This window comes from Cricetulus griseus, chromosome 2, assembly GCF_003668045.3.
Source record: "Cricetulus griseus strain 17A/GY chromosome 2, alternate assembly CriGri-PICRH-1.0, whole genome shotgun sequence".
NCBI classification, from domain to species: domain Eukaryota; kingdom Metazoa; phylum Chordata; class Mammalia; order Rodentia; family Cricetidae; genus Cricetulus; species Cricetulus griseus.
In genome coordinates, this window is record NC_048595.1 from 26,134,435 (window position 1) to 26,161,259 (window position 26,825).

The following is a 26,825-nucleotide window of genomic DNA, read 5'->3' on the forward strand; positions in this document are numbered from 1 at the left end:
CTCAGAGAAACCCTGTTTGAACAACTGAAAAGAAATGAATAGTGTATGACTCTGTTTTGTTGAGACAGGTTCTCACTATGCAGCCATGTCTCTTTGGAATTTGTTATATGGCTCAGTGCATATTACTTGTAGTCCTTTTACCTCACCCTGCCAAGTGCAGGAGTCATCTGCATTTACTATGCCTAGCTAAGGCGTGTCTTTTAATTCAGATGTGATCTATATTTTTGAATAGTAATTTTAAATAACTCAAACAAAAGGCAGCAATGTAACTCCTAAGGATAACCAGTCTTAATCTTTTAAGTGTATAGCCTTCTAGTCTGTTAATACATTTGTTTTTTAACAAAAAGGTCCAGATTGCACATGTTTGTGTGTGCGATCTCAATGTATATTTTCTTGCAAATAGGGAACCATATAATTACAGTTGTTAACCAGAAAAGAAAAATCATAGTAAAGCAAAGAGGTTTTTAACTTTTTTTTTTTTTTTTTCCCCCATTACAATACAGGGTTTCTCTGTGTAGCCCTGGCTGTCCTAGAACTCACTCTGTAGACCAGGCTGGCCTCAAACTCACAGATCCACCTGCCTCTGCCTCCTGAGTGCTGAGAGAATTTTCTTCATGAAATAAAACAAATGAGGGTTATTTATTTGTGAGTTAGCAATTTGTAGGCAATAAACTGGATCAGTTCTATGATAAGGATCTTTTATGCTGTTTTGGTTTTTGTTTCATATTTTGCCAGTAAATTTTGGTCAAATATTAGTTTCATAATTGTAACACTAAAGCGGTGGTTCTTGATTTGTGGTTCATGACCTGTTGGGGTGGGGGTGGAGGGTCTTATGACTCACTGTTGGCCTAAGACCATTGGAAAACACAAGTATTTGCATTATGATTCATATCGGTAGTAAAATTACAGTTAAGTAGCAATGAAAATTTTATGGTTGGGAGTCACCATGACATTAGGAACTATATTAAAGGGTCATGGCATTAGGAAGGTTAAGAACCACTGTTGTAAAGGGATGGAAAATACTTTATGTATTTTGTATTTTGTATTTTACAGTGGCTTCCTGTTTTTGGTTGGTTGGTTTATTTGTTTGTTTTTTCGAGACAGGGCTTCTTTGTAGTTTTGGAGCCTGTCCTGAAATTCACTCTGTAGACCAGACTGGCCTCGAATTTATAGAGAGCTGCCTGCCTCTGCCTCCCAAGTGCTGGCATTCAGTGTGTGCATTGCCACTGCCCAGCCTGTGCCTTCATTTCTATGCAGTCCACCAAAGTTAATGAATAGTGTAGTTAGGTTTTGGGGGGAAGTGTATTTTTGCTTTGTTTTGGAGTTAATGCTTTCACTGTGTACCACTGGGTGGCCTGGTACTCGCTTTGAGTTATTTTTAAAATTATAGGCAATTTCACGTTAAATCAATTTATAATTGTTGAGCTTTATTATATAATATATTCATGTTTTTCTCACAAATGAAAAAAATTAAATGTTTTCAGAAGGCTGTTCTTTTCCTGATTGTGTATCAGGCACTAAAAGTTGAGTCATACTTTGTAAAAGAAGAAATAGAATAAAATGTCTTACTTTTAGAATGAGTTTTAAATTTTAATTTTGGAATTACTTACTTTTCAGCTATTGAAACATGCCAGGTTAGGGACAAGAATTTAATATTCCTTACTACCTCCTCTTCCAAAAAATACGAGGGCAAGCATGGTGATGCATTCATTCTTTTAGTCCTCAGTCCTTGGTAGTTAGAGGACAGACGATAGACTGAGTTTGAGGCCAGTTTGGTTTACATAGTGAGTTTCAAGCCATTTAGAACAGCAAAGTGAGACTATCTTCAATGTAAAAACACAAACATCTTTCTAACAACAACAAAAACACCTAGTCATATTTTAATATAATAGTTAAGACCAATCCAGTATGTTCATGTACAGTTTTACACCCAGAAAACAGTTAGACTTAGGAATCATGGATTCTATGTTGTTGTGGGTTTTTTGTTTGTTTTACCTGTTAATGGCTGTGAAAATTAGACTGTGTTCAGGATTATTTAAAAGTAAGAGCAAAAACACTAATACTGAGCCTGGCATGTTGTAGATGGTTATTGCTGCCACTTGCCTTTCCTCTTTAATTTAGTCAAACAAACATTGAATCCAATCCCTCTTTTGTGGAAGACATGTTTCTGACATATAAATAAGTGAGTAGATAAAGATGGTGTATTGGAAGTATTATGATGTACTGTGTACAACACAGCATAGTTGGTAGAACCAGGTGTGTCAGCAAAAGTTTCACAAAGATGAATTTTCACTCAAGTCTTTTAAATTGTTTGTGTTTGCAGTTTGGATTGGGAATTACAAGATATTCCCAATCAGGTGTAAGGGAACGAGATGTTAAAGTCTCTTAGTTATTGCTTGAACAGTGTTCTCTTAAGTGTGTTATGGGGTAATAGTATTGACTATTATTTTCTGTTGAGTACTCTGTCAGCCTCACTGATTACAAGATCTGCTCCCATCTTGCTGCTTACATTATGCATTGTTATTTGATGGAGAGGATTGATACTGAGTCTTCTAGTAAGTGTATTGATTTCCTTACGGGAAAACATCATTGCTTTAAATAGTACCTTTTGTAGGAAGTATTTTACACTTTTCAGCTAATATAATATAAAAGAGGCATTGTATTAATACATAAAACACCTTTTAAAAAATAATGCTGATCATCAATTATCAGACTTTAAATTAATTGCTAGGTTATGACTAATACTTTTCTAATGAAATACAGTAGAGATATGAAAGTATAATGTATGTTTCCATGATGTGTGTTGCTCTGCGAAACACTTTTTACTTTTGTATGCATATGTATGTAATACACAAACTCAGAATTTTAGAATAACATATAGGTTCCCTTTGTGGAACTTATTACTGAGGATTGTAATGATGATCATTTGAAAGGTACTGATTTAAAATACTTCATGAGTAAGGGGGAAAATGCACCATGCAGGGTCCCGGGATTGATTCCTAGCACCACACATAAAAAGTAGTAATATATCATCAGAGTTAAGTTTAAACATTTCAAAGAATTATGCTTTATGAATTTAGTAAAAATGAATGTTGTTTTATTCTGTTACTAGAAATCAGCCAAAATAACACCATGTGCGCTTTGCAAATCATTGAGATCCTCAGCAGAAATGATTGAGAATACCAATAGCTTGGGGAAGACAGAACTTTTCTGTTCTGTTAATTGCTTATCTGCTTACAGAGTTAAAATGGTTACTTCTGCAGGTAATACTGCTTTCATAAACTATAAAATGTAATAGTTGGAAAATTAGTTACGACTTTTTTGCTGACCCAAATTTTTGTCTAAATTTAGTTGATTTTTAGGGCAAATAGTTCACATTTTATTGTAAAATATTACCTGTTACCTTATTTACTTGCTTACCTATTTATTCATCCCCCTTACTGAATGGATTACAGATACCCTCTTTAATGTATCTTCTTTATCCACATCCAATATATTTCAAGATCCATTCATCTTATAATTCCAGGGTAGATTATGACTATTTAAAAACTTAAAACTTTATAAATGTTCATTTAGTTTTTGAAAGATGTGGCATGATGGAGGTTAGCTTCAGTTCCTATAGCTTAACCTGAAAATTGAAGTTTTGTCTATAATACTGAATTCCTCATAGGTTCATGTGTGACTCATTAGCTTTTACTTTCATTTGCTAAGGTGTACAAGTTCAGTGTAACAGTTGTAAAACCTCAGCAATCCCTCAGTATCATCTAGCCATGTCAGATGGAAGTATACGCAACTTCTGCAGCTACAGTTGTGTGGTAGCTTTCCAGGTAGGACTTCGGGAATCTTCCTCTTCTTCAGTCAGTGCATCGCCTACTGTAGTAATACAAACATACTCTACCAGGATTGTCTGTTTCTATTACAATATTTTAGCTTAGATTATTAGTTCAGCCTGTAAAGTCACATAACTGTCCTCCATAAAATTAAATGACACTCTTGTGAGAATAGTAGTTTTGAAGATTATTGGATTGTTTTTCTACGTGAGACTTGCCCCATTCACTTTTGAGGTGTTCAAAGCCAAGGAACCTAGCTTGTTGCATTACTAAAACCTTGCTTGGCATACATAGGGGCATAATTCCTACTTTTTGAAGAAGTAGTTAAATAGAACCATTGTTATTGTTTACTTTTTCAGAATTTATTCAACAAACCAACTGGAATGAATTCTTCAGTAGTGCCCTTGTCTCAGGGCCAAGTAATTGTGAGCATCCCCACAGGTTCAGCAGTGTCTGCAGGTGGAGGGAATACCCCTGCTGTATCCCCCACCTCCATCAGCAGCTCTGCTGCAGCTGGTCTCCAGCGGCTGGCAGCCCAGTCCCAGCATGTTGGGTTTGCCCGAAGTGTGGTGAAGCTTAGGTGTCAACACTGTAATCGTCTTTTTGCTACAAAACCAGAGCTTCTTGACTACAAGGTAGGTGTGGCCTCATAGCTGCTGTGGATGCGTGTGCACATAGGAAGCTAAGGTGGGAGGATTTTGAGTTTAAAATCAAGTGTAGCTACTCACTGAGAAACTCTTTTTTACAAAATACAAAGGAAATAAAACACCAAAGTACAGATTCATGATAATAAGAGTTTGAGTATAATGGTTCTGTCTGTAAATATATTTTTAATTTTTTGTCTCAAAATTGCACTGTTTTTTGTTTTGTTTTGTTTTGTTTTTCTTTTTCTTTGAGATGGGCTTACTGTGTAGCTCTGACTAGCCTGGAACTCAGTATGTAGACAGGCTGGTTATAAACTTACAGAGATTTGTCTGTCTATGCCTACTAAGTACTGGGATTACAGACAGGTGCCACATGACCAACTGCATATCTTATATTTTTGAAATAAAATGGATGAAGTTTCCATAACATAAACAAAATGTCTAATTACTACTCAATGTTTTTTACAGGGTAAAATGTTTCAGTTCTGTGGCAAGAATTGTTCTGACGAATATAAGAAAATCAATAATGTAATGGCAATGTGTGAATATTGTAAAATTGAGAAAATTATAAAGGAGACTGTGCGATTCTCAGGTGCTGACAAGTCATTTTGTAGTGAAGGTAAAAAGACAAAAGGGAACCTTACTTTTGAGCATGGTGGTGGTTTCTAAAGTAGTTGTTTAAGGATTGCTATGTCAATTTATTTTATCCTTTGTACATACAACGCCTTTTTATTTATTGACAGATAATTTGCTCTTTTTGTCTAGTTCTTAATTTTGTGTAGATGAAGTGAAAGAGCCTCATGGTGACACAGAATATATTTGACCTTATTAGCTTGATGGAGAACTCAAAGTTATTTAGGCCATATACTCATTTCAAGCTGGAAGTTGACTTATTTTATTTTATTGTTTGTTTTTGTTTGTTTTTTGAGACAGGGTTTCTTAGTGTAGCTTTTGCTGTCCTAGAACTTGCTCTGTAGACCAGGCTGACCTTGAACTCAGAGATCCGCCTATCTCCGTCTCCCCAATGCTGGGATTAAAGGCCTGAGCCACTGCCACCTGGCAGAAGTCTTTAAGTTATGGCATCCTCAGATTGTGTTCCTGAATATAAATGGTCTGAATAGTGATATCAAAATGATGTTAAATTATTTTCTTTATTTAGATGATATGTATGTGGAAAAATGTTTTGATTGACTCTAAAATGACTGTGTTATCCTTCTTGATGTATAACACAAAATAATTACATTTTGCATTAGCAGCTTAAATTATAAGCCTAGTATATTTTCACATTTCAAATAAAACAAAAGCTTTATGAAATGAAAGTTACTATACATGACATATATTTCAGTCAACATACTCACAGTTAGTTTTGAACCTATAATTGATTTCCAGCCCTGCCAGTTGGTTAGGTCCAAGTGTGAAAACATAATGCTTTTCTAACTTTAGAATGTAAGTAATTATTATGCATCACATTGTTAATTTTATTTTTCCTGGTTTCTTAGGTTGCAAATTGCTTTATAAACATGACTTGGGGAAACGCTGGGGAAGTCACTGTAAAATGTGCAGTTATTGTTTACAGACATCTCCCAAATTGATACAGAATAATTTGGGTGGAAAGGTGGAAGACTTCTGTTGTGAAGAATGCATGTCTAAGTATACAGTTTTGTTTTATCAGGTAAAAAAAAATACCACTCACATGCCTGGGTTTGGGGATAGTTATCATTAACTTTTCTTAATTTCATGTCCAAAGAATAATAAGTTGGTTATTAAAATGTATGTAATATTAAGTATTTTGTTTCCTTGCAATTATTAGAACATGTGGGGGGCTTCAATCTTACTCTTTTTGTTTTTAACTTTCTGTAGCAGATCCAGCTGACTTATGGTATTAAAATACTTTTTTAATTAAATTTACTCATTTATCATTTAAATAAATGGATTTTTCTTCTGAATTGTGAAGAACCAAAGTCTTATTTAAAATGATTTTTTAAAAAAATTCTTGTTTTGCTGGGCGTTGGTGGCGCATGCCTTTAATCCCAGCACTCGGGAAGCAGAGGCAGGCGGATCTCTGTGAGTTCAAGGCCAGCCTGGTCTCCAGAGCGAGTGCCAGGATAGGCTCCAAAGCTACACAGAGAAAAACCCTGTGTCGAAAAAAAAAAAAAAAAAAAAAAAGTGGTGCGTTTGTTATATAACAACAACAAAAATTCTTGTTTTAATTCATTTTTATTTTTCTTACATTTATTTATTTTGTGTACATGAGTACATGTCGGTATGCATATTGTACACATGTAGGGAAGGGGGTCAGATGAGAACCTGTGGGAGTTCATTTTCTTTCCACCATGTGGATCCTAGAGATTGAACTCAGGTTATCAGGCATGGCAGTAAGTGACTTTACCCACTGAGCCAACTTGTAAAAATAAAACTTTGTTTTTAAATTGTTATTTATTTGGTAGTCTCTAATAATAATATGAATTGGCTTATTTTTTAAAAAGTGATTTTTAAAATGATGTCATTGATGTAATGGTTCAGTGGATAAAGTGGACACACACACACACACACACACACACACACACACACACTTTTTAAACCATTATTGTGGAAATATTTACCATTTTAGGGTAGTCAACTTTGACTTTATAATTTAACTTCTGTAAATAAAAACAAATGTGTTACTTTGTCAGATTAACAATACACACATGAACAAATAATGTGTTAACTTTTCAAATTAAAAAAAAATCTGTAGGTTCTAAAATTTCCTTTCTTGTTCTCCTGGTTTTATTTTGTTCAACTACAGGAATGTTTTGTTTTGTTTTTTTTTTCTTATTGTTGTTCCTATTTATTTTTATTTCATGAATGTTTGCCTGCATGTATGTTTGTGCACCATGTGTGTGCCTTGGTGCCTGCAGAGTCCTGAAGAGGGCATCAGATTCCCTGGAACTGTAGATGGTTATGAGCCGCCATATGAGGGCTGGGAATTTAACCTGGGTCTTCTGGAAGAGCAGCTAAGTGTTGCTAACAGCTGAGCCTTTGATAATTGTTTTTCTTTACTGTCTTCAATTTGTTTCAGATGGCCAAATGTGATGGTTGCAAGAGACAGGGTAAACTCAGTGAGTCATTGAAATGGCGAGGGGAAATAAAACACTTTTGTAACCTGCTTTGTATCTTGATGTTCTGTCATCAGCAAACTGTATGTGACCCACCTTTACAAAACAACTCAGGTAAAATGTAATGAGGAATAAAATGAATTTTTATCATCGCAAGGAGCTAACTACTTTTTTGCACAGATTAGAATATATAAATTGTCAGTAATTTTATGAAATACAACTCTTACTGTGTTTAAATACCAGTAACAAGCTGGTCATGATGGCTTTCAATCCTAGCACTCAGGAGGCAGAGGAATATAGGTCTGTGTGAGTTCAAGGCCAGCCTATTCCACATACCAAGTTCCATGACAGCCAGGGCTACATAGAGAGGTCCTATCTCAAAACAATAACAGCAACACAAACAACAACAACAAAATTGCACAAATACCTTCAACATTGAAATTAAATCCTTTTATAGGATACTTAAAAATCAGGGAAATGAATTTTTGTTGTAGCTTTTTCTCAGAATCCTGACTCAGCCGTACTCTGTTTTCTGGGAAAGTCTGACAGTTACTGTTCTTTTTTTTTTGTTTTGTTTTGTTTTGTTTGGTTTTTTTGAGACAGGGTTTCTCTGTGTAGCTTTTTTGGAGCCTATCCTGGCACTCGCTCTGGAGATCAGGCTGGCCTCGAACTCACAGAGATCCACCTGCCTGTGTCTCCCAAGTGCTGGGAATAAAGGCATGTGCCACCAACGCCTGGTGACATTTACTGTTTTTTAATTCTGTATACACACATTGGCTTCCATAATGAAAGGTTTCAGATTGCTTGTAGCAAAGGAAATGAAGACTAAGTTTATTATAAATGGCCCTTTAAGTTTACCATAAATAGTCAGGGTTGGTGGTACATATCTCTAGCCTTACTAAGTCAGGCAATGAAGAGTTCAAGGATAGCATGAATCACATGGTGAGTTTGAGGCAAGCCTGGGTTACATAATGAGACCTGTGTCAGTCAACAACCAACATACGCATGATATAAAATTTTAGAAGCTTTATGGTGAAGAGTCCAAGTGAGGAGAAGCAAGGGCCTACTCTAGATATTTCTTACAAATTCCTTTACAAATAAAGATAAAAACATCTTCATCTCATTAAATCTGCTTTGTAATTGTCATTGTTTGGAATAATGGCTTTGGGCATTTTTGTGGTTTTAAGTGTGACTTGCATTTTTATACGAAGGTAAAGTCCATGAGACACTTTTAAATTTCTCTAATTAAAAACTAGCTAACAAGCTTGGCAGTGTAGCACTTGACGCAGAGGCAGGCATATCTCTGAGTACGAGGCAAGCATGGTCTACAGAGAGTTTCAGGACAGACTCCAATGCTTCACAGAGAAACTCTGTCTCGAAAAACCAAGAAATAAGAAAAACAACAGCAACAAAAATCTAGCAAACCAAAAAAACCTAGTAATTAAGAAAAAGACACTACACTTGACCTTAGCCAAAAGGCCTGTTAATGATGAAACAAAAAGCCTAGTTATTCCTAAAATCCTCTGCTTCATAGCAGCTTAATCAATCCCAGAAACCTTGGTCTCCTTTGAACTGTTGATTTCTACAAAATATAAATTACATGAGCTGTCTTCTTTCTTTCTCTATTAACCAGCAAGTATTTCCATGGTTCAAGCTACATCTGCAGGGCCCCCATCACTCAGAAAAGATTCAACTCCAGTTATTGCTAATGTGGTATCTTTGGCAAGTGCTCCTGCTGCTCAGCCCACAGCAAATGCCAACAGCGTGCTACAAGGTATAGTATGGTTTGAACTGGCTTTTTTTTTCCCCATTTGAGTTAAATATTGTGTATAACTTTTGGCAGCTTGCTGTACCACTCGGGTCCAAAGTAGTGTTTCCTCAAGTTCCATATCTTTTTCTTATTTTTCTTGTTTTGTACTATTATTAAGTGTAAAGTTATACACGATCATGTCTAGTGTTATACATGATCATTACTGGTTTTTTATGGACTGATAACTGCCTTTAATACTAATGTTTAAATAATTTTAAAAATCCTAAATTTATATTTTAATCTCTATTAAGGTGCAGTTCCAACAGTAACAGCGAAAATCATTGGGGATGTAAGTTATTTATGTGATTGTATTTTTCATATATGTGGATTACATAAATGTCTGAGCTAATTACTTTATTTTGGAAAAGAATTGTTGATGAATAAAATTTCTGTTATCTAATCGGGTCTCTTCTATACCTTTATTTGAATGATTGGTAGTTACCAGATGTAATGAATTACTGAAGGTTTTTTTTTTAAATTATGCATAATTAAAGTAAATGTATAGACGTTGGTCATTCAATCTTACAGATTGTTTTGATTATTGTTAGCATCCTTACTTAGGTGGTCTCCCATTTCATGCTGATCATAATTGTATATAATTTACCCTTTTTCACTAAACGTTGCTTACATTGTCTTTTAAGAAAATAATGAACTTTTAAAACTCATGCCTGGAACAGTGGTATTTCTTAAAAGTGTTCTTAGCCTCTGGGCTAATTTTCATATTTGAGTTATTTATTAATTGTTTTTGGTAGCAAGCTCTGTGCCTGAATTACGGTTACAGAATGATCACAAGTGATTCCTTCAGTCTTGGTTACCTCCTCTAAGACTGTGCCTCTAATTCAGTGAGGAAGTAACAGCTCTCATTCAAAGCTCCCCATTGTACCAGTTATCAATGGTTTACTGTAAGCTCATCAGTTTTTCTTGATAAGCAAATATAGTAAGTACGTTGAGTCAGTTGATAGTTATTAAAATATTCCTTGATTACTGTTACTATTTCAGGCATAAAATATATCTGGTTTATTTAGTAGCATATTTACATGTTGCTTCTTCTATGTAATTCCAGTATTAAGTCTTTTAAAATTATCTTAATTACTCAAAACATTTTGAAATTGTTTGATTTCCCTCCCTCCCTCCCTCCCTCCCTCCCTACCTCCCTCCCTCCCCTCCTCCCTCTCTCCCCCCTCTCTCTCTAGGCAAGTACTCAAACAGATACACTGAAACTTCCACCTTCCCAACCCCCAAGGCTTTTGAAGAACAAAGCTTTATTGTGCAAACCCATCACACAGACGAAAGCCACTTCATGTAAACCACATACTCAAAACAAAGAATGCCAGACAGGTATGTGCCTTGGGATTTACTTTTTTTTTTTTTTTTTTTTTTTAAAGGAAAGAGAGCATTGGCTTACTCTGAGACACTGTTTCCTAGATAAGTTTCTTCTATGCATTGCCCAGTGTAGTTTGCATAATGTGCCCGTAAGTAAGGTATTTCTCTTGAGGTTTAATAAATTAGCTCAAAAAGAAGCTAGTTCATAACTCTATACAATGAACACATTTAATTTCCTTATTAATAACAGTGTTGTTCAGTATAAGCTTTAGAATAATGTAGATGGGATTTGAACTCAGAGATGCTTTAATTTTCACTGTGCTCTTAAATTTATATAACTCAATACTATTTTATTTTTCTCATTCTCACATGTGTTGACTTAGGGATATGTATGTAGCCCTGTGCTTCTTGAATGTAACATGGATTCCTATTCCCTCACATTGTTTTAAAAGTCAGTTGCACCAGGTTATGGTGGCAAATGTCTTTAATCCCAGCACTTGAGATGCAGAGGCAAGCAGATCTAGTTCGTGTCCAGGCTGGTCTACAGAGTGAGTTCCAGGATAACCAAGGCTACGTAGAGAAAACCTATCTCAAAAAACGAAGAAACTTAGTGCAAAGTCAGCTGCATGCCTTCAGTCTTAGCTCTCATGAGGAAGAGGCAGACAGAGCTCTGAGTTTGAGGTCAGCCTTGTCTACATGATGAGTTCTTGGCCAGTCAACACTATCTACAAGAGAAACCTTTTCTTAAAACAAAAGGTTAGTTGCCTTGAGAAAGATTCAAAACTTTCTTAGGAATTATCTCTACCTCTGCATAAAATCTCTGCATTGCTTCTCTGGATTCTGTACAGGGTAATGTGGTGTTCTTACTCAGCCACTCCTGACATAGATGTTCTGCTCTGCAAATGATCTGGTGTGAGTGATTAGAATCCCTGTGTTGTTGACCTGTCAGTGTTTGGGTAAATCTTGTGAATGATAGCTGATTGGAGAATAGCCCTATCCTCTTGGCTGTACACACCAGGAATTTAGCCTCTAATAAGAAATTATTAGGGACCTACTCCCTCCTAGTGAGTTGTCTTGTTGGTTTTTGTTTTATATTTTATATATAGAGAGCCCTGCTTACATGCATGTATGTCACTGTGTGCATGTGCATGGTGTCCATGGAAGTCAGAAAGGGCATTGGATCCCCCCTGAAAGGAGTTACAGACAACTGTGAGCTTTCATGTGAGCATTGGAATTTGAACCTGGGTCAGATGCAGAGCAATAGTGCTTTTAACTGTTGAGCCAACTCTCTAGCCCCCTTCGGGTTTTTTTTTTTTTTTTTAAGATTTATTTATTGTGTTATTCTGTCTGCACGTATACTTGCAGACCAGATTAGGGCCCCAGATCTCATTACAAATGGTTGTGAGCCACAATGTGGGTGCTGGGAATTGAACTCAGGACCTCTGGAAGAGCAGTCGGTGTCTTAACCTCTGAGCTATCTTTCCAGCCCCCTAGTGAGTTTTAAAAGATTTTTAAAAAAAAAATAATGCTGAGACTGAGCATACAGAGAAGTCCTCTCGCCATAGCTAGCCAGAGCTAAGTAATATTTCAAGTTGGGCTGAGCTTAAATGCTGGTGCAGGTAGTGGCTGGAATGTCATCAACTCATTCTTAAAAATATTAATTTATTTTTGCTTTGCACATTCTAGACATTTCCCCAAAAATTACTCTTCCATAGTCTTCATCTTTGCTTGTGTCTCTATAGCTTCTCTTGCTGACAACCACAGGTCCCAGAGGATTGTGTCCTCCCTGTCACACCCTCCTCCCCCATTCCACTCCCCTTACCCCAGGGTTTCTCTACATAGCACTGGGTGTCCTGGAACTAGCTTTGTAGACTAGGCTAGTCAAATTCCAGCTAGTTAGTTGTAAGCCACCTGATACAGGTGTTGGGCACTGACCAGGCACGTCTTTGTAAGACCCGAAAGTGCACTTATCTGTTCAGCTGTCTTTCCTGTCCTGTCATAATTTTGATAGGCACTTTCCTGTTGATCATTAATGACACTGAATATTTTTCATTTTTATTGACACAGTTACTTTTTGATCCTTATAATGAAATACTCAAGGCAGCTAACTTAAACAGAACATAATTTTGTAGGTCACACAGGCTAGTGGATAACACTCCCTGACCCCTGTGTAAGTAACATTGAGATGAACATCTTTGGGATCAAGCAATTTACCAAGGACAGAGACACTACTATCCTATGCTGCCACATAAGGGTGTGATTCCCCCACCCCATTGTTGTAAGGTCCTCCTAAAGGTTCTGCCACCCTCCAGCAACACTACTTGGCCAAAGTCTTTATTTAGAATGGATTCTTGCTGGTGATAGCCACATTCAAATCTTTGCATTGTCCATTTATATGTATTCTTTGGAAAGATACCTATTTAGAGCATTTTCTATTTGTTCTTTTGCTGTTCATTGTTTGAATTTCTTTTGTATTCTAGCTAGTAATCTCTTGTTAGATGTAAGTTGTACATTCTGTAACTTGTCTCCTAGCTCCTGAATTGTTTCTGTATGTAACATTTTGAGTGCAGTGTCTTTGGCCAGTTATGTGTTTTGCCTCTTTCCTTGGAGTCATACTTTAAAGAAAAAATCTTTACTCAGGACAGTATCCTGAATCATTTCTCTTATATTTACCCTTAATTATTTTGCTTGCCTTGCATGAACATTTCTAATTCATTCTGGATTGATAATTTTGCATCATAGAGGACTTTTCCTTCTGCATAAAAATATTTTGTGTGCTTCTCATCATTTGTTGAATACATGCCCTTCCTCAAATATAAATTCTCCTTTTTTGTTTGTTTGTTTTTGGGTTTTGGTTTTATGAGACTCTGTGTAGCCTTGGCTGTCCTGGAACTTCCTCTATAGACCAGGCTGGCTTCAAACTCAGAGATCCTCCTGCCTCTGCCTCCCAAGAGCTGGGATTAAAGGTGTGTGCTGCCTGGCACAAATTCTCCTCTTTTAAATGGTTTCTAACCCTTTTTGTCTGTGTGTGCTCTTTTTCATTAGAAGACACTCCAAGTGAGCCCCAGGTTATGGTGGTACCAGTCCCTGTGCCAGTGTTTGTTCCTATACCTCTTCATCTTTATACCCAGTACACTCCTGTCCCCTTTGGGATTCCAGTTCCCGTGAGTAATCATTGAAAGATTAAATCTAATTTATTTGTATTTTCCTCTTTTGTAATTTTATAACTATGTCATGAAATATTTCACTTGCTGGCAAAATATACCTAATTTTGTTTGATGGCTCTTATATTGCTGCTGTTATTGGTTATGGAGACTGTAGAAGACTTCTTTTACCATGCCTTATCTTCTGAAAGAACATTATGTTGCAGCATGTTAGCTCACAGCTTGTAATCCCAGTACTTGAGAGGCTGAGGGAGGAGGATTGAGCCCAGTTGAAGGTCAGCCTGGGCTATAGTACGCTCCAGGGCAGTCTTGACTAGAGTGAGACCTTGCCTCAAAATAATATAAACAAGGACTGGAGAGATTCAGAAGCTTTGATTCCAGGCACCCAAATAGTGGCTCATTCTTTTGTAACTCTGGTTCCAGAGGATCTGCTGCCTTCTTTACTCTGACTTCTGTGGACACCAGATATGCATGTGGTACACATACATACATACATACATACATACATACATACATACATACATACAGTAAATCTGAAAAGCAACAAAAGAAAAAAAAGAAAAAGTAGTGAGATCACTCAGGTAGAAAAGAAAAGTCAGAAACTACATATATTTGAATCCTAAATTTGGGGCCAGTAAGGTAGTTGAACTGGTAATGGTGCAGTTAAGCAAGCTGGAGGATCTGAATTCAATCTCTGGAACCTATATAAAGGTGAAAGGATCAAAGTGACAGCATACATTGTCTTCTGACTGTGGCACAGGTATCTAAAGAACATATTAAAACATACTACTACTACTACTACTACTACTACTACTACTACTACTACTACTACTTCTTAGAGTCCTGAACTATAGCAGAGGCAAAAGAAGATACTTGTCATTATTTCTCACTTTCTATTAAATATTTTTCTCATTTGACAGTTTTGAAAGTGTTAAGCAATAAATACAAAGAAAACTGATTTTTCTTTTATTTTTTATTTTTATTTATTTATTTATTTTGGTATTTTGAGACAGGGTTTCTCCTATGTAACAGTCCTGGCTGTCCTGGAACTCACTTAGTAGTTTAGACTAGCCTCGAACTCACTGAGATCCACCTGCCTCTGCCTCACCAGTGCTGGGATTAAATGCATGAACTACCACCACCCAGCACAAACCTGATTTTTATGTTGTAGGATTATTATTTTGAAGGAAATACTTTGTTGAGTATCCAGAAAAATATTTAACTAGTTTTTTTTTTTTTTTTAAAAAACAGTTTTTAGTTTTCAGACAGTGTTACTATGTTGGTCTGACTGACTTGCTATAGATGCAGTATGTAGACGAGGCTGGCATCAAACTCACAGAGGCCTAAAACCTCTGTTGGGTTTTAAGGTGTGTGACACCGTTCATAGCTTTCTTGCCAGATTTTTATTTTAATCATTCTAGTATAATAAAAAACGAACTACCAGCCAGGTGTTGGTGGCGCATGCCAGCCTGGTCTCCAGAGCGAGTGTCAGGATAGGCTCCAAAGCTATACAGAGAAACTCTGTCTCAAAAAACAAAAACAACAACAACAACAACAAAAAAACGAACTACCCGGCTGGGCGATGGTGGCACACGCCTTTAGTCCTAGCACTCAGGAGGCAGAGGCAGGCAGATCTCTGAGTTCAAGACCAGCCTGGTGTACAAGAGCTAGTTCCAGGACAGCCTCCAAAGCCACAGAGAAACCCTGTCTCAACTCTCCCCCGCCACCCAAAAAAACAAACTACCAAGACTCATAATTCTCAGCAATGAAAATATCTGTTTTTTTCATTATTTTAATACTAACATCATTTCACAGATTCTGATAACAAACCTATAGTGTAAGAAACCCTCAGGAGCTGTGCGGATGGCTCAGTCAGTAAAGTGCTTCCTGTGCAAGCTCCAGTCCCTGAGTTCAATGTCCAGCAATGTTGTAAAAGCCACACCTAGTTGCACACCTAAAATCCCAGTGGTTGAAAATCAGAGACAAGAAGATTGGAGCTTGTGGAATGCTTTAAGCACTGGTTAATTGGCTATACTGGCAGGAGCATAGAAGACAGATATGCTAAGAGTTATTTCAACTATGGGGAGCTCACATAAGATGTTTCAGAGGAGAATAATTTTAGTATGTTGCCTAGAGATCGTTCTTGTGCTATTTTGGTGAATAAAGTGGCTGCCTTTTGCCCTTGTCCAAAGAGTCTGCCTGAAGCTAAAGTGAAGAATTTTGGATTAATTCCATTGGCAGAGGAAATCTCCAAACAGCCTAGTATAGACTCTGTCATTTAGATATTAATAGTAACTCTAATGAGTATTTATAATGAAAAGTAGCAAGTTGAGCATGGTAAATTACCAAAAGTACATTTTTGAGGACAAAAAGAGCACCAGAAAGCAGAATGGAGCTAAATTCTTTATTCTTGGAGATAAACAGACTGAGAAATGGAATAAAGGGAGACCTCAAGGCAAGATTCCACCAAGCTAAATTTCCAATTTGGGGAAAGGAATTAAAGTTTAGAACAGGGTATGGTGGGGCATGCCTTTAATCCCAGCACTTTGGAAGGCCGAGGCTGACGGATTTCTGAGTTTGAGGCCAGCCTGATCCAAAGATCAAATTCAAGGACAGCTAAGCTTAGGCAATAAAGGAAAACCAAAAGCTGGTGAAGGTGTAATTGAACAAGGGGACCATACGCCAGCCCCAGTAAGCAGCAGAACTTGGCAGCTTTGAGTTTTGGTTCTGGCTTTAGAGTTAAGGATAGAAGAAATGGGTTATAGAAGTTGCCTCCTCACTTAAGGACAGCTGCTGAGGCCAGGCATGTGTCAGGGGTGTCCCTGAATGGAGGCCTAGTGGAGAGATCATTGTGTGAAGCTGTGAAGTTGAAGCCTGGATTGCCTTGGAGAACCTAACATGTTTGAGATGCCAGCGTCATGAGATATCTGCAGAGGAGAGCTGCTATCAGGGAGTAGAACCAGCTCCAGAGAAACAAGTGTGTTTCAGTCAACAAAGCTGAATGGAATTGGAGATCTGAAGGACATTTGAACATCAGACATAAAGATACAGAGTTTGTAATTTTCCCAGATGGTTTGGGATCTTGTTCTGGTCTAGTATTTCCTCACTATGCTCCCTTCCCTGTGTTTTGGAACAGTAATATATATATCCTGTGTCATTATATCTTGGAAGTACGTGATCTGCTTTTTGATTTTTACAGGGGGATTGAAATTAAGGGATTGCCATGTGTCTCTGAAGAGACTTTGGACTTTGAAATAAGTTTGAGACTGTTATAGACTATAGAGACTTTTGAAGTTGTGCTTACTACATTTTTTTGCATTGTGATATGGGGGCCAGGGAATGGGATGTGGGGTTTTGAAAGAAAATGGCCCCCAAAGGGAGTGGCACTATTAGAAGTTGTGGCTTTGCTGGAGGAAATGTGTCACTGTGGTGGCAGGCTTTGAGGTCTGTTTTGTTCAAGCTTCCTTCAGTGTGACCATCAGTTGGCTTCTTATTGTCTGCAAGATGTAGCAGTCTCAACTCTAGCACTATGATTGCTTGCATGCAGACATGATCCCTGTCATGATTATAATGGACTGAACCTCTGAAACTGTAAGCAAGCCACCACAATTAAGTGCTTTCTATATAAGTGTTGGCTTGGTCATAGTGTCTCTTCACTGCAATAAAATCCAAACTAAGACCCCCCCCCCAAAAAAAAAAAAAAAGGAAAATTGGAGCTTGTTGGCTAGCCAATATCCAGAGTGCCATCTCTATGTTCACTGGTGACCTTGTCTCATAAAAATAGGATAGTGTGAACAATTGAAGAAGATAAGATACCTGTTGTGGACCTCTGGCTGGACACACACACACACACACACACACACACACACACACACACACACACACACACACACACACACACACACACACACACACACACACACACACACACACACACACACACACACACACACACACACGGAACAAAAGAAACCTTTGGAGGCACACAGACACAAAGGCACACACATATGGAGCAGAAGAACCCTTAAGTTCTTGTTCTTTCAGATGCCTGTTCCCATGCTTATTCCTTCCTCTATGGATAATGAAGATAAAGCCACTGAGAGTATTGAAGACATTAAAGAGAAGCTTCCTACACATCCATTTGAAGCGGATCTCCTTGAGATGGCAGAAATGATTGCAGAAGATGAAGAGAAGGAGAAGAGTCTATCCCAGGGAGGTTGGTGCAATCTTTAAAATAAGATTTTTGTAAAGCTCATCTATAATTCTACAGTATACTTTTATCAGAAGTAATTTAAATTTCATATTATTTTTGTGTTTTTTTCTTATATTCAAACCTATGTTCCAAGCATATAATTCCTAATCTATAATCAACAACATGCTAATGTTACTAAACTGAAGTATAGAACAGAAATCCTGTTGGCTCAGTTGCCTTATAGAGAAGCCTCATTCTGTTAGTTTGGAATAAGGATGATAGACTATAATAGAGTGCATTCATCTTGCGTGCTTCTCACAGTCTAGATTAACATCCTAGTGTATTGTGTTTTCCTGCATTTAGTCTTCAGAACCAGCCTGTGAGGGAGTATTGCTTAAAGCTTTCTAACCTCGATTGTACCATCTTAATTTATGGTTACTGGGAGATGTAGAGAAAATACAATTGTTGAAATGTGAAGCGCAAAAGCTTTTTCATATGTCATGAATGAACTGAGAATGTTCTTTGTGTGTTTTTGAGCAAAATATCATTTGTTTCCTTTTATTCACTGGTAGATTTTAACAGCTAGTGAGGCTTTGAGGTTTTTGTTTCTCTTTGGAAGCTCGGTTTCAAGTAGTCCAAGCTGGTCTTGAACTGCTGACCCTTTTATTCCCCTGACCCCCGACTGCTGTTATCACCATTGTGGACTACCGTGTCCAGCTGGCTGGTGGGTTTGGTTTGGCATTATAGATACTAGAAAAAAATTTGAGCATTATCGCATATGCAGAAATAATGCAAATTTTCCTGTTGTGTTACCAGCAGGTTTGGGTCTTTTAAAGATTTGTGGGTTTTTGTTTGTTTGTTTGTTGTTGTTGTTTTTTTGTTGGGGGGAGAGGGTGAGAGGAGGTTTGAGACAGGTTTTTCCTGTGTAGTCCTGGTTGTCCTGGAACTCTCTGTAGACCAGGCTGGCCTCCAACTCAGAGATCTGACTGCCTCTGCCTCTGAAATACTGGGACTAACGGTGTGTCCTACTACCGCCTGTCTCTTTGTATTCATTTTAATTATGTGTGAATGTGGATGTATATATGTCTTGTGTGTGGGTTGATGCAGATAAGTGCAATACCTGAGGAGGCTAAGAGGATTCCCTGAAGGTGGTGATATAGACATCCGTGAGCTGCCCAATGTAGATGCTTGGAACTGAACTCAGGTCAATAGTGAGGAAGCTTGTTTATTGTTATCATCAGTATTTCCTGTGTTTTCCTTCTTTAATGTTTTATCTTATAATTCTGACTCATTTGCATATAGAATGTCTTAGAATAGTAGAATATTTTCCCTTTGCTCGAATAACTTTTAACTTCTGAAACTATATTTAATTTAAAAGTTGAAGGCATTCATGTTGATAAACCTTACTTTAAATTGGCCTTTTTTAAAAACCCAGGCATGGTAGCACATATTGATTACTCTAGTGTTACATGAATTTGTTTTTGTTTTAGTTTTTTCAATACAGGGTTTCCTTATGTAGCATTGGTGCCTGTACTGGAACTCACTCTGTAGACCAGGCTGTCCTCGAACTCATAGAGATCCGCCTGCCTCTGTCTCCTAAGTTCTGGGAATAAAGGTGTGCACTACCATTGCCCAGCTGTGTTGCATGAATTCTCATTGTTCTTAATAATAATAAGTCGGAGTCAGCTATCAGGTGGTGAAAGCTGATCAGAAAAGCAAAGCAGCTAGCCAGTAGAATTCTTACCTCTACCTCATACCAAAGGGGCAATCCTGTCCTCATACTGCATCCTCGGATTGACTGCCTCAGACTAACTGCTGCTCAGACTGCTCCTCAGACTGCTGCCTCAGACTGCATCTATCTCTTGTCTCCTCCTACCTTATATTCCTTTCTCTGCCAGTCATATCACTCCTGTCTTTACCTTCTTAGTGCTGGGATTAAAGGCATGTGATCACCTTTGTGTGAGCTCCGTTTCTGTTTTAGACTGGGTCAATTTCATTAGGCCAAAGTTGGTCTTGAACTCACAGAGATCTGTCTATCTTGGTCTCTTGAGTGTTGCGATTTAAGGTGTCAGCCACCATTGCCTGGCCTCTATGGCTAACTAGTGTGACTAGTTCTGCGCTCTGATCCACAGACAAGCTTTATTTGTTAGACCATAAACAAAATGTCACCACATTTTAACACTTGAGAGCGTGAGGCTCTAAGAATTCATGTAGCCACTCTCAGTTATATAATAGCAAAAACTAGTCTCCAAAAAGGGGTGGAGGTGACTTCTCTATTACATTGCTATTTCCTTGTGTTCTTGCCTTATGATGGGTATTTTTGCTTCTGTATACCGTTGAAACAGAAAAGTTGTTAACGTAAGCTAGCTTAAAAACAAATACTTGCAAATCACTTTAGTTCGGGTAAAATGAAATGTTTAAGGAATACAGTAAGTAGAAATAAGTTTTGGGAATAATTTCTCTTTGATTTTAGTAGAAAACAAAACAAGCCAAAATGTTTTCCTGAATAAGCTGAGAAAGGTATTCTTTTCTATGTTTAATCTCTGAACTTCATTTCAAATATGCCACTTTTCATTGAATTGTGTTGGCCTCAGTTATATGTGCTTAATGCTCATGTATCAATTATTTCTATGCTAAGTTTGTTGGCCTTTAGAGGCAGATATAAAAGATATTTACGTGGAACAATAGGTCATTTTTGCATGTGTGTGTATTCAAGTGTATAATTATGCAAAAGGATTTCAAATGGCAAAAGAATACACAATCAAAAGTACAGTCCCCTTTCACCATAGCCTCTCTCACATTGCTATCTAGAAGTGTAAACCTAGCTGACAGCTGCTGGGTGGTAATGATGCATGCCTTTAATCCCAGCACTTGGAAGGCAGAGGCAGGAGGATCGTTGTGAATTCAAGGCTAGCAAAGTGAGTTTCATGATAGCCAAGGCTGTTACACAGAAAAACTGTCTTGATCCTCTCCCTCCCCAAAAAATCACAGGTGATTTAAGGTCTTTTATTACAAATATTCGTTAAGGGGCTGGAGAGATGGCTCAGAAGTTAAGAGCACTGTCTGCTCTTCCAGAGGTCCTGAGTTCAATTCCCAGCACCACATGGTTGCTCACAGCCATCTATAATAGGTTCTGATGCCTTCTTCTGGCCTGCAGGTGTATATGCGGAGCACTTACACATAAAATAAATAAATCTTAAAAGGAAGAAAAACAGAGCCACATTAAAGGTGTGGTGGTTCTTTAAAAGAAACAAAACAAAACAACAAAAAATCCCAAATATTTTATTATATGATGAATTAGGCCTTATCTATAGAAGTTGATTTACCTAGAAATTTCTGTTTTGAGTAATATTTACCAAGAAGCCATTTCATCTGAGATGCAATGTGTTTTGTTTGCTTTTTTTTCTTCAGAGTCTCAAACTTCTGAACAAGAACTCTTTCTAGACACCAAGATTTTTGAAAAAGGTTTGTAGTTATAAACATATTTTAGTTTTTAGAAATACTATGCTCTAACAATAGAAACTAATAGATATTTGAAAAAGGTTTGTAGTTATGAATATATTTTAGTTTTTAGAAATACTATGCTCTGGTAACAATAGAAACTTATAAACATTATTCTTGGGTTTCATATGTTATAATTTTACCTAAATCATAAGACGCATCAAATGACTGCCATGTTAATTTGTAAAACAAATAATAAAAAACACCTCAAGTGTTTTAAAGATTGAGATGATGCATCGTAGTGTTTGCCAAGAATAGGAATCCACTTCTGTGCAGCTGTTAAATGAGATGCTTTTTTCTTTGTGTGTCTGTGTGTTAATGTGGCTTTGCATGCATATATGTCACCAATGTACACAGAGATTAGAAGGCATCTTTGGGTGTCTTTGTTTGGTCATCATCCACTTGGATGGGGGAGTGGGGAGACGACAGTGTTTTCTTACTGGCCTTGACCTCTCCAGGTAGGCTGGGCTGGCTAGCCCTAGCTATCCTGAAACTGACTTTGTGAACCAGGCTGACCTTCAATTCATAGAGACTCTCCTGTCTCTGCCTCCTAGGTGGTAGAATTCCATCATGCCATCATGCTTGTCTTTTTTTTTCTTTTCTTAAACATCGGTTCTGGGGATCAAACTCACACAAAGCAGATACTTTAGTGATGGAGTTGTCTCTCCAGCTACATGTTACTTTATTCGTTGTGTCTAGGTAATTATCAACCACATTTCAGTTTTTAGTAGTTAGATGCTCAAGAGAGTTTTTAAGTATGTCAAGAGAGCATGTTTGTTTTCTTCCCTTTCAGACCAAGGAAGTACATACAGTGGTGATCTTGAATCAGAGGCAGTGTCAACTCCACATAGCTGGGAGGAAGAGTTGAATCATTATGCCTTAAAGTCAAATGCTGTGCAAGAAGCTGATTCAGAACTGAAACAGTTCTCAAAAGGGGAAACAGAACAGGATCTGGAGGCAGATTTTCCATCAGGTTTGTGCAGGCTAACCTGACTACTGAAGGTCATCTGTAGTCATCTAGTTCAGAATATTGGCAAAGTGCCAAGTTTGCATTATTAAGCAGTTGTGATATGTTAGGGATTATCTAGGGCACAACAGTTTACTGCCTTTATAAATGTGAATCTCTGTTACAAAGTTATTATACATGATTAATTTGCCTTTTTGTATTTTTTCAAAATCTTCCTAACAGTAACCATTTATAAAAGGTTTTTTGATAGTGAACTTTTCATTTATGTGTTAAACCCTTTGTTTCTCTTAAGTATGTAACTCATATTTCACAAACTAAGATAGACTGTTTATTAATAAATCTTTTTCTGGTTTCCCTTTAAATCTATGCTAAATATCTCAATTGTGCTTTCTGCTGGTTGTTGTAGAATCCTTTGACCCACTTAATAAAGGACAGGGAATCCAGGCACGTTCTCGAACAAGACGGAGACACAGAGATGGCTTCCCTCAGCCCAGACGAAGAGTAAGCAGAAGCTTAATTTTTAGAGTTTGTATTCCTTTGTTTTAGTGGTAGTCATTAGTTCTTTCTGTTTATAAAGCCTTATAGCAGCCCAAATCAAACATTTTCATATATTGTTTTTTAAACCTAAGTATTTGTGCCTTTGTTTCTTAGTGTAAAAAAATAATTTATTACATATTTCTTTCAATCAGAACTTTTTCTTTTGTCTTCATATTTATGGGTTTTGATTTATTACTTATAAAAAGCTTTTTGTGGCACCTAGAGAGTATTTGCTGCTCTTACAGAAGACTAAGATTTGATTGTCAGCCTCTACATGACAGTGCAACTGTTTGTTACTCCAGTCCCAGGGGATCACATGCCCTCTTCTGGTCTGTGCAGGTATCACACACATGTGTTTCATAGACATACATTCAGGCAAAACACCCATACACATAAAATAAAAATAAATAGGGAGAGCTTTTTATAATCTTTTAATGGGCCAGTGAGGTATTCGTAGAAGATGAAGGTGCTTATTACCATCCTTAATAACCCGAGTGTGAACCCTGGGACCCACATAGTGGAAGGAGAAATCTATCTACTCTAAATTGTCTTCTGACCTCATACAACACATACATTCCATCCAATGTCCAGGCCCACATTCATGTGCAAGCCCAGGTGCACACACTTAATAAAAAGTAAATAATTTTAAGCTAGAATAATAATCCAGGGGCTGGAGAAACAACTCAGCAGTTAAAAATTCCTGTTCCTGCAGAGGACCTGGATTTGCTTATAATACCCATGTTGTGACAGCTGTCTACAACTGGAACCCCAGAGGACCCAACACACTCTTCTGGATTCCAGGGTCTCCTGCACAGACCTGTACTTAGCCATACATACATATCATTAAAAATAATTTAAAATCCTAAATATTTTAGTCCCAGCACTCAGGATACAGAGGCAATAGGATCTTTTGAGTTCAAGGTCTGCAGAGAGCATTCCAGGATAGCCAGGGCTACACAGAAAAACCCTGTCTTGAAAAACAAACAGAAGCCGGGCGTTGGTGGCGCACACCTTTAATCCCAGCACTCGGGAGGCAGAGGCAGGCGGATCTCTGTGAGTTCGAGGCCAGCCTGGACTCCAGAGAGTGTGCCAGGATAGGCCCCAAAGCTGCACAGAGAAACCCTGCCTCAAAATTTCCTATTTTTAAACTATACAAATTTTATATGTTCTGATAAAAAGTTAACTTTCACGTGATAAAATACACTAGTTAAATTCATATAGGTTGTGTTTCACATTGAAATGGTTTTCTCAAAAGATAAAAGAGAGAAGGGACCAGTGAGATGGCTCAGTGAGTAAACGTACTTAACTGCTTAGCCTGAGTTCAATCCTTTCTTCCTCCCCTTCCAGTTAACAGCAACTTTGAACACACATACAATAAATGCAGTAGTCTTAAACTTTTTCATTCAAAAAGTTTTCACCAAATAAAAATAAAACCAAAAAAAACCCCTATCATTTGTGATAAGCTAGCCTGGTCTACACAGAGAGTTCCAGGACAGCTATGTCTATACAGAGAAATCCTGTCACAAAAAAATAAAAAATAAAATGAAAGAAAAAATGTGTACAAGCATCCTTTGACCATGTTTTCCCCTCCTCCTATTTTTTATAGAATCCTCCTACCTCCCTACCCACACAACTTCATGCTCTTATTCTTTTTTTTCTTTAAAACAAAGAAAAACAACAAACTGAAACGTCCACCACAAAAAAAACACAAAAAGAAAAATTAAAATGAAAATGCAAATGACAAAAAAAGTTCAAAGAAAGCAAAATGAAAACAAAAGGTCTACAAAAATACTATTCAGTTGTTTTGTGTTGGCCAACTACCCCTGGCATGCAGCCTACTCTGAAGTGTGGTTGATATACTCCAGGGAGACTCCATTTTTTCCTTTGCCCAAGGGATTCAATTGTAGAATGGATTCTTGGTTATTCCCCATGTCCACCTCTACTCTTAACAGTGGGACTCCATCTCCCTTGAACCTGTACAGGTCTTGTATTTGTTGATACAGTCTCTGTGAGTCCATATGTGCATTAGTCCTGTTGTGTCTGGAGGACAGTGTTTTTTTTTTGAGTCATCCCTCTCTTGTGCCTCTTACATGTAAAAAGAGTAGCCTTATGTTTTGAAACTGAGTTTCAGTTGTACTTAAAACCTCATAAATTTTAAATATAGTTTGGTGAGCTTTGACAAACACATTGTGTAACAACTGCTATTCATGAGTAGTTAAATTATATGAAGAATTTCTTAGTCTTTTTTAATCAGTCTCATCTTCTGATGTTGATATCCACCAATCTGTTATGTAGATTGATGCAAAATGGCAGTTTTGCTGTTACTGAAATTTCACAAAAGTAGTATCATACATTATTATCTTCCTAGTCTAGCTTTTATGACAGCAGAGGGCCTTTGAGGTTCATCCATACTGCTTTTGTGTCTCAGTGGTTAACTCCTTTTGTTGCTAAATAGGGTGCATCGTAAAAACAGACCAAAATTTGTGCAGCTGCCTAGCAAGTTATGCAAATTTTGGGCTATCTAGAGAGTTGTTAGTATTATTCTAGTGTAAACCTTCACATGAATATACGCTTTTATTTTTCTTGAGGAATAGTGTTTAGAAATAAGATTAACTAGGTTTGCTGACTGGAGATGGCTCAGAGGTTAAGGGTCCTGGCTGTTCTTCCAGAGGTCCTGGGTTCAATTCCCAGCAACCACATGACGCCTTGTAACCATCTGTAATGAGATCTGATGCCCACTTTTGGCATACAGGCATGCACACAGACAGAAGCACTGCATACAGCTAGAACTTAAAGTACTATATTGAATAGATATGGCAGCCTTGTCTTGTTCCTGATTTCAGTAGTATTGCTTTGAGTTTCTCTCTGTTTAGTTTGATGTTGACTGCTGGCTTGCTGTATATTGCCTTTATTATGTTTATGTATGTTTCTTGTATCCTTGCTCTCTCCAAGCCCTTCATTATGAAGGGATGTTGAATTTTGTTGAAGGCTTTTCAGCATCTAATGATATAATCATGTGGTTTTTTTTTCCTTTCAGTTTGCTTATATGGTGGATTACATTGATGGATCTTTGTATGTTGAACCATCCCTGCATCCCTGGGATGAAGCCTACTTGGTCATGGTGGATAATTTTTCTCATTGTTTTTGAATTCAGTTTGCTAGCATTTCATTGAATATTTTTGTGTCTTTGTTCATGAAGGAAATTGTTCTGTAATTCTTTCTGAGTTGTGTCTTTGTGTGGTTTTGGTATCAGGGTAATTGTAGCTTTCTAAAGAGTTTGGCAATATTCTATTTCTATTGTGTGGAACAATTTGAGGAGTATTGGTTTTAACTCTTCTTTGAAATTCTGGTAGCTGGGCTGAAACCATCTGGCCCTGAGCTTTTTTGGTTGGGAGCCTTTGATGACTGTTTCTATTTCCTTAGAGGTTATAGATCTATTAAGTTTGTTTATCTGGTCTTGATTTAATTTTGGTATGTGGCCCTTATCCAGAAAATTGTCCATTCCCTTTTAAGTTTTTTAGTTTTGTGGAATACAGGTTTTTGAAGTATGACCTTATGTTTCTCTGGATTTCCTCAGTGTCTATTGTTATGTCCCCTTTTTCATTTCTGATTTTGTTAATTTGTATACTTTCTCTCTGCTTTTTGGTTAGTTTAGATAAAGGTTTGTCTATCTTGTCTATTTTCTTGAAGAACCAACTCTTTATCTCATTGATTCTTTGTGTTGTTCTTTTTGTTTCTATTTTGTTGATTTCAGCTCTC

General features: G+C 37.3%; 1 protein-coding gene across 6 annotated transcripts in view; it reads left to right on the top strand.

The window, feature by feature from the left end:
* Positions 1-26,825, top strand: part of Zmym4 (zinc finger MYM-type containing 4) — a 120,084-nt gene that overhangs the window by 66,039 nt on the left and 27,220 nt on the right. For 4 of the 6 annotated variants that reach the window (XM_027399308.2, XM_027399310.2, XM_027399311.2 and 1 more), the window contains 14 exons: positions 3,113-3,263; positions 3,712-3,827; positions 4,190-4,465; positions 4,943-5,093; positions 5,974-6,146; positions 7,536-7,686; positions 9,206-9,346; positions 9,634-9,671; positions 10,576-10,720; positions 13,751-13,869; positions 17,914-18,085; positions 21,473-21,526; positions 22,356-22,535; positions 22,936-23,030. In XM_027399308.2, the coding sequence (XP_027255109.1) occupies positions 3,113-3,263; positions 3,712-3,827; positions 4,190-4,465; positions 4,943-5,093; positions 5,974-6,146; positions 7,536-7,686; positions 9,206-9,346; positions 9,634-9,671; positions 10,576-10,720; positions 13,751-13,869; positions 17,914-18,085; positions 21,473-21,526; positions 22,356-22,535; positions 22,936-23,030 (1,962 nt within the window). The remainder of the gene's footprint in view (positions 1-3,112; positions 3,264-3,711; positions 3,828-4,189; positions 4,466-4,942; positions 5,094-5,973; positions 6,147-7,535; positions 7,687-9,205; positions 9,347-9,633; positions 9,672-10,575; positions 10,721-13,750; positions 13,870-17,913; positions 18,086-21,472; positions 21,527-22,355; positions 22,536-22,935; positions 23,031-26,825) is intronic. The other 2 variants (XM_035439606.1, XM_035439607.1) reach the window with 2 other exon arrangements.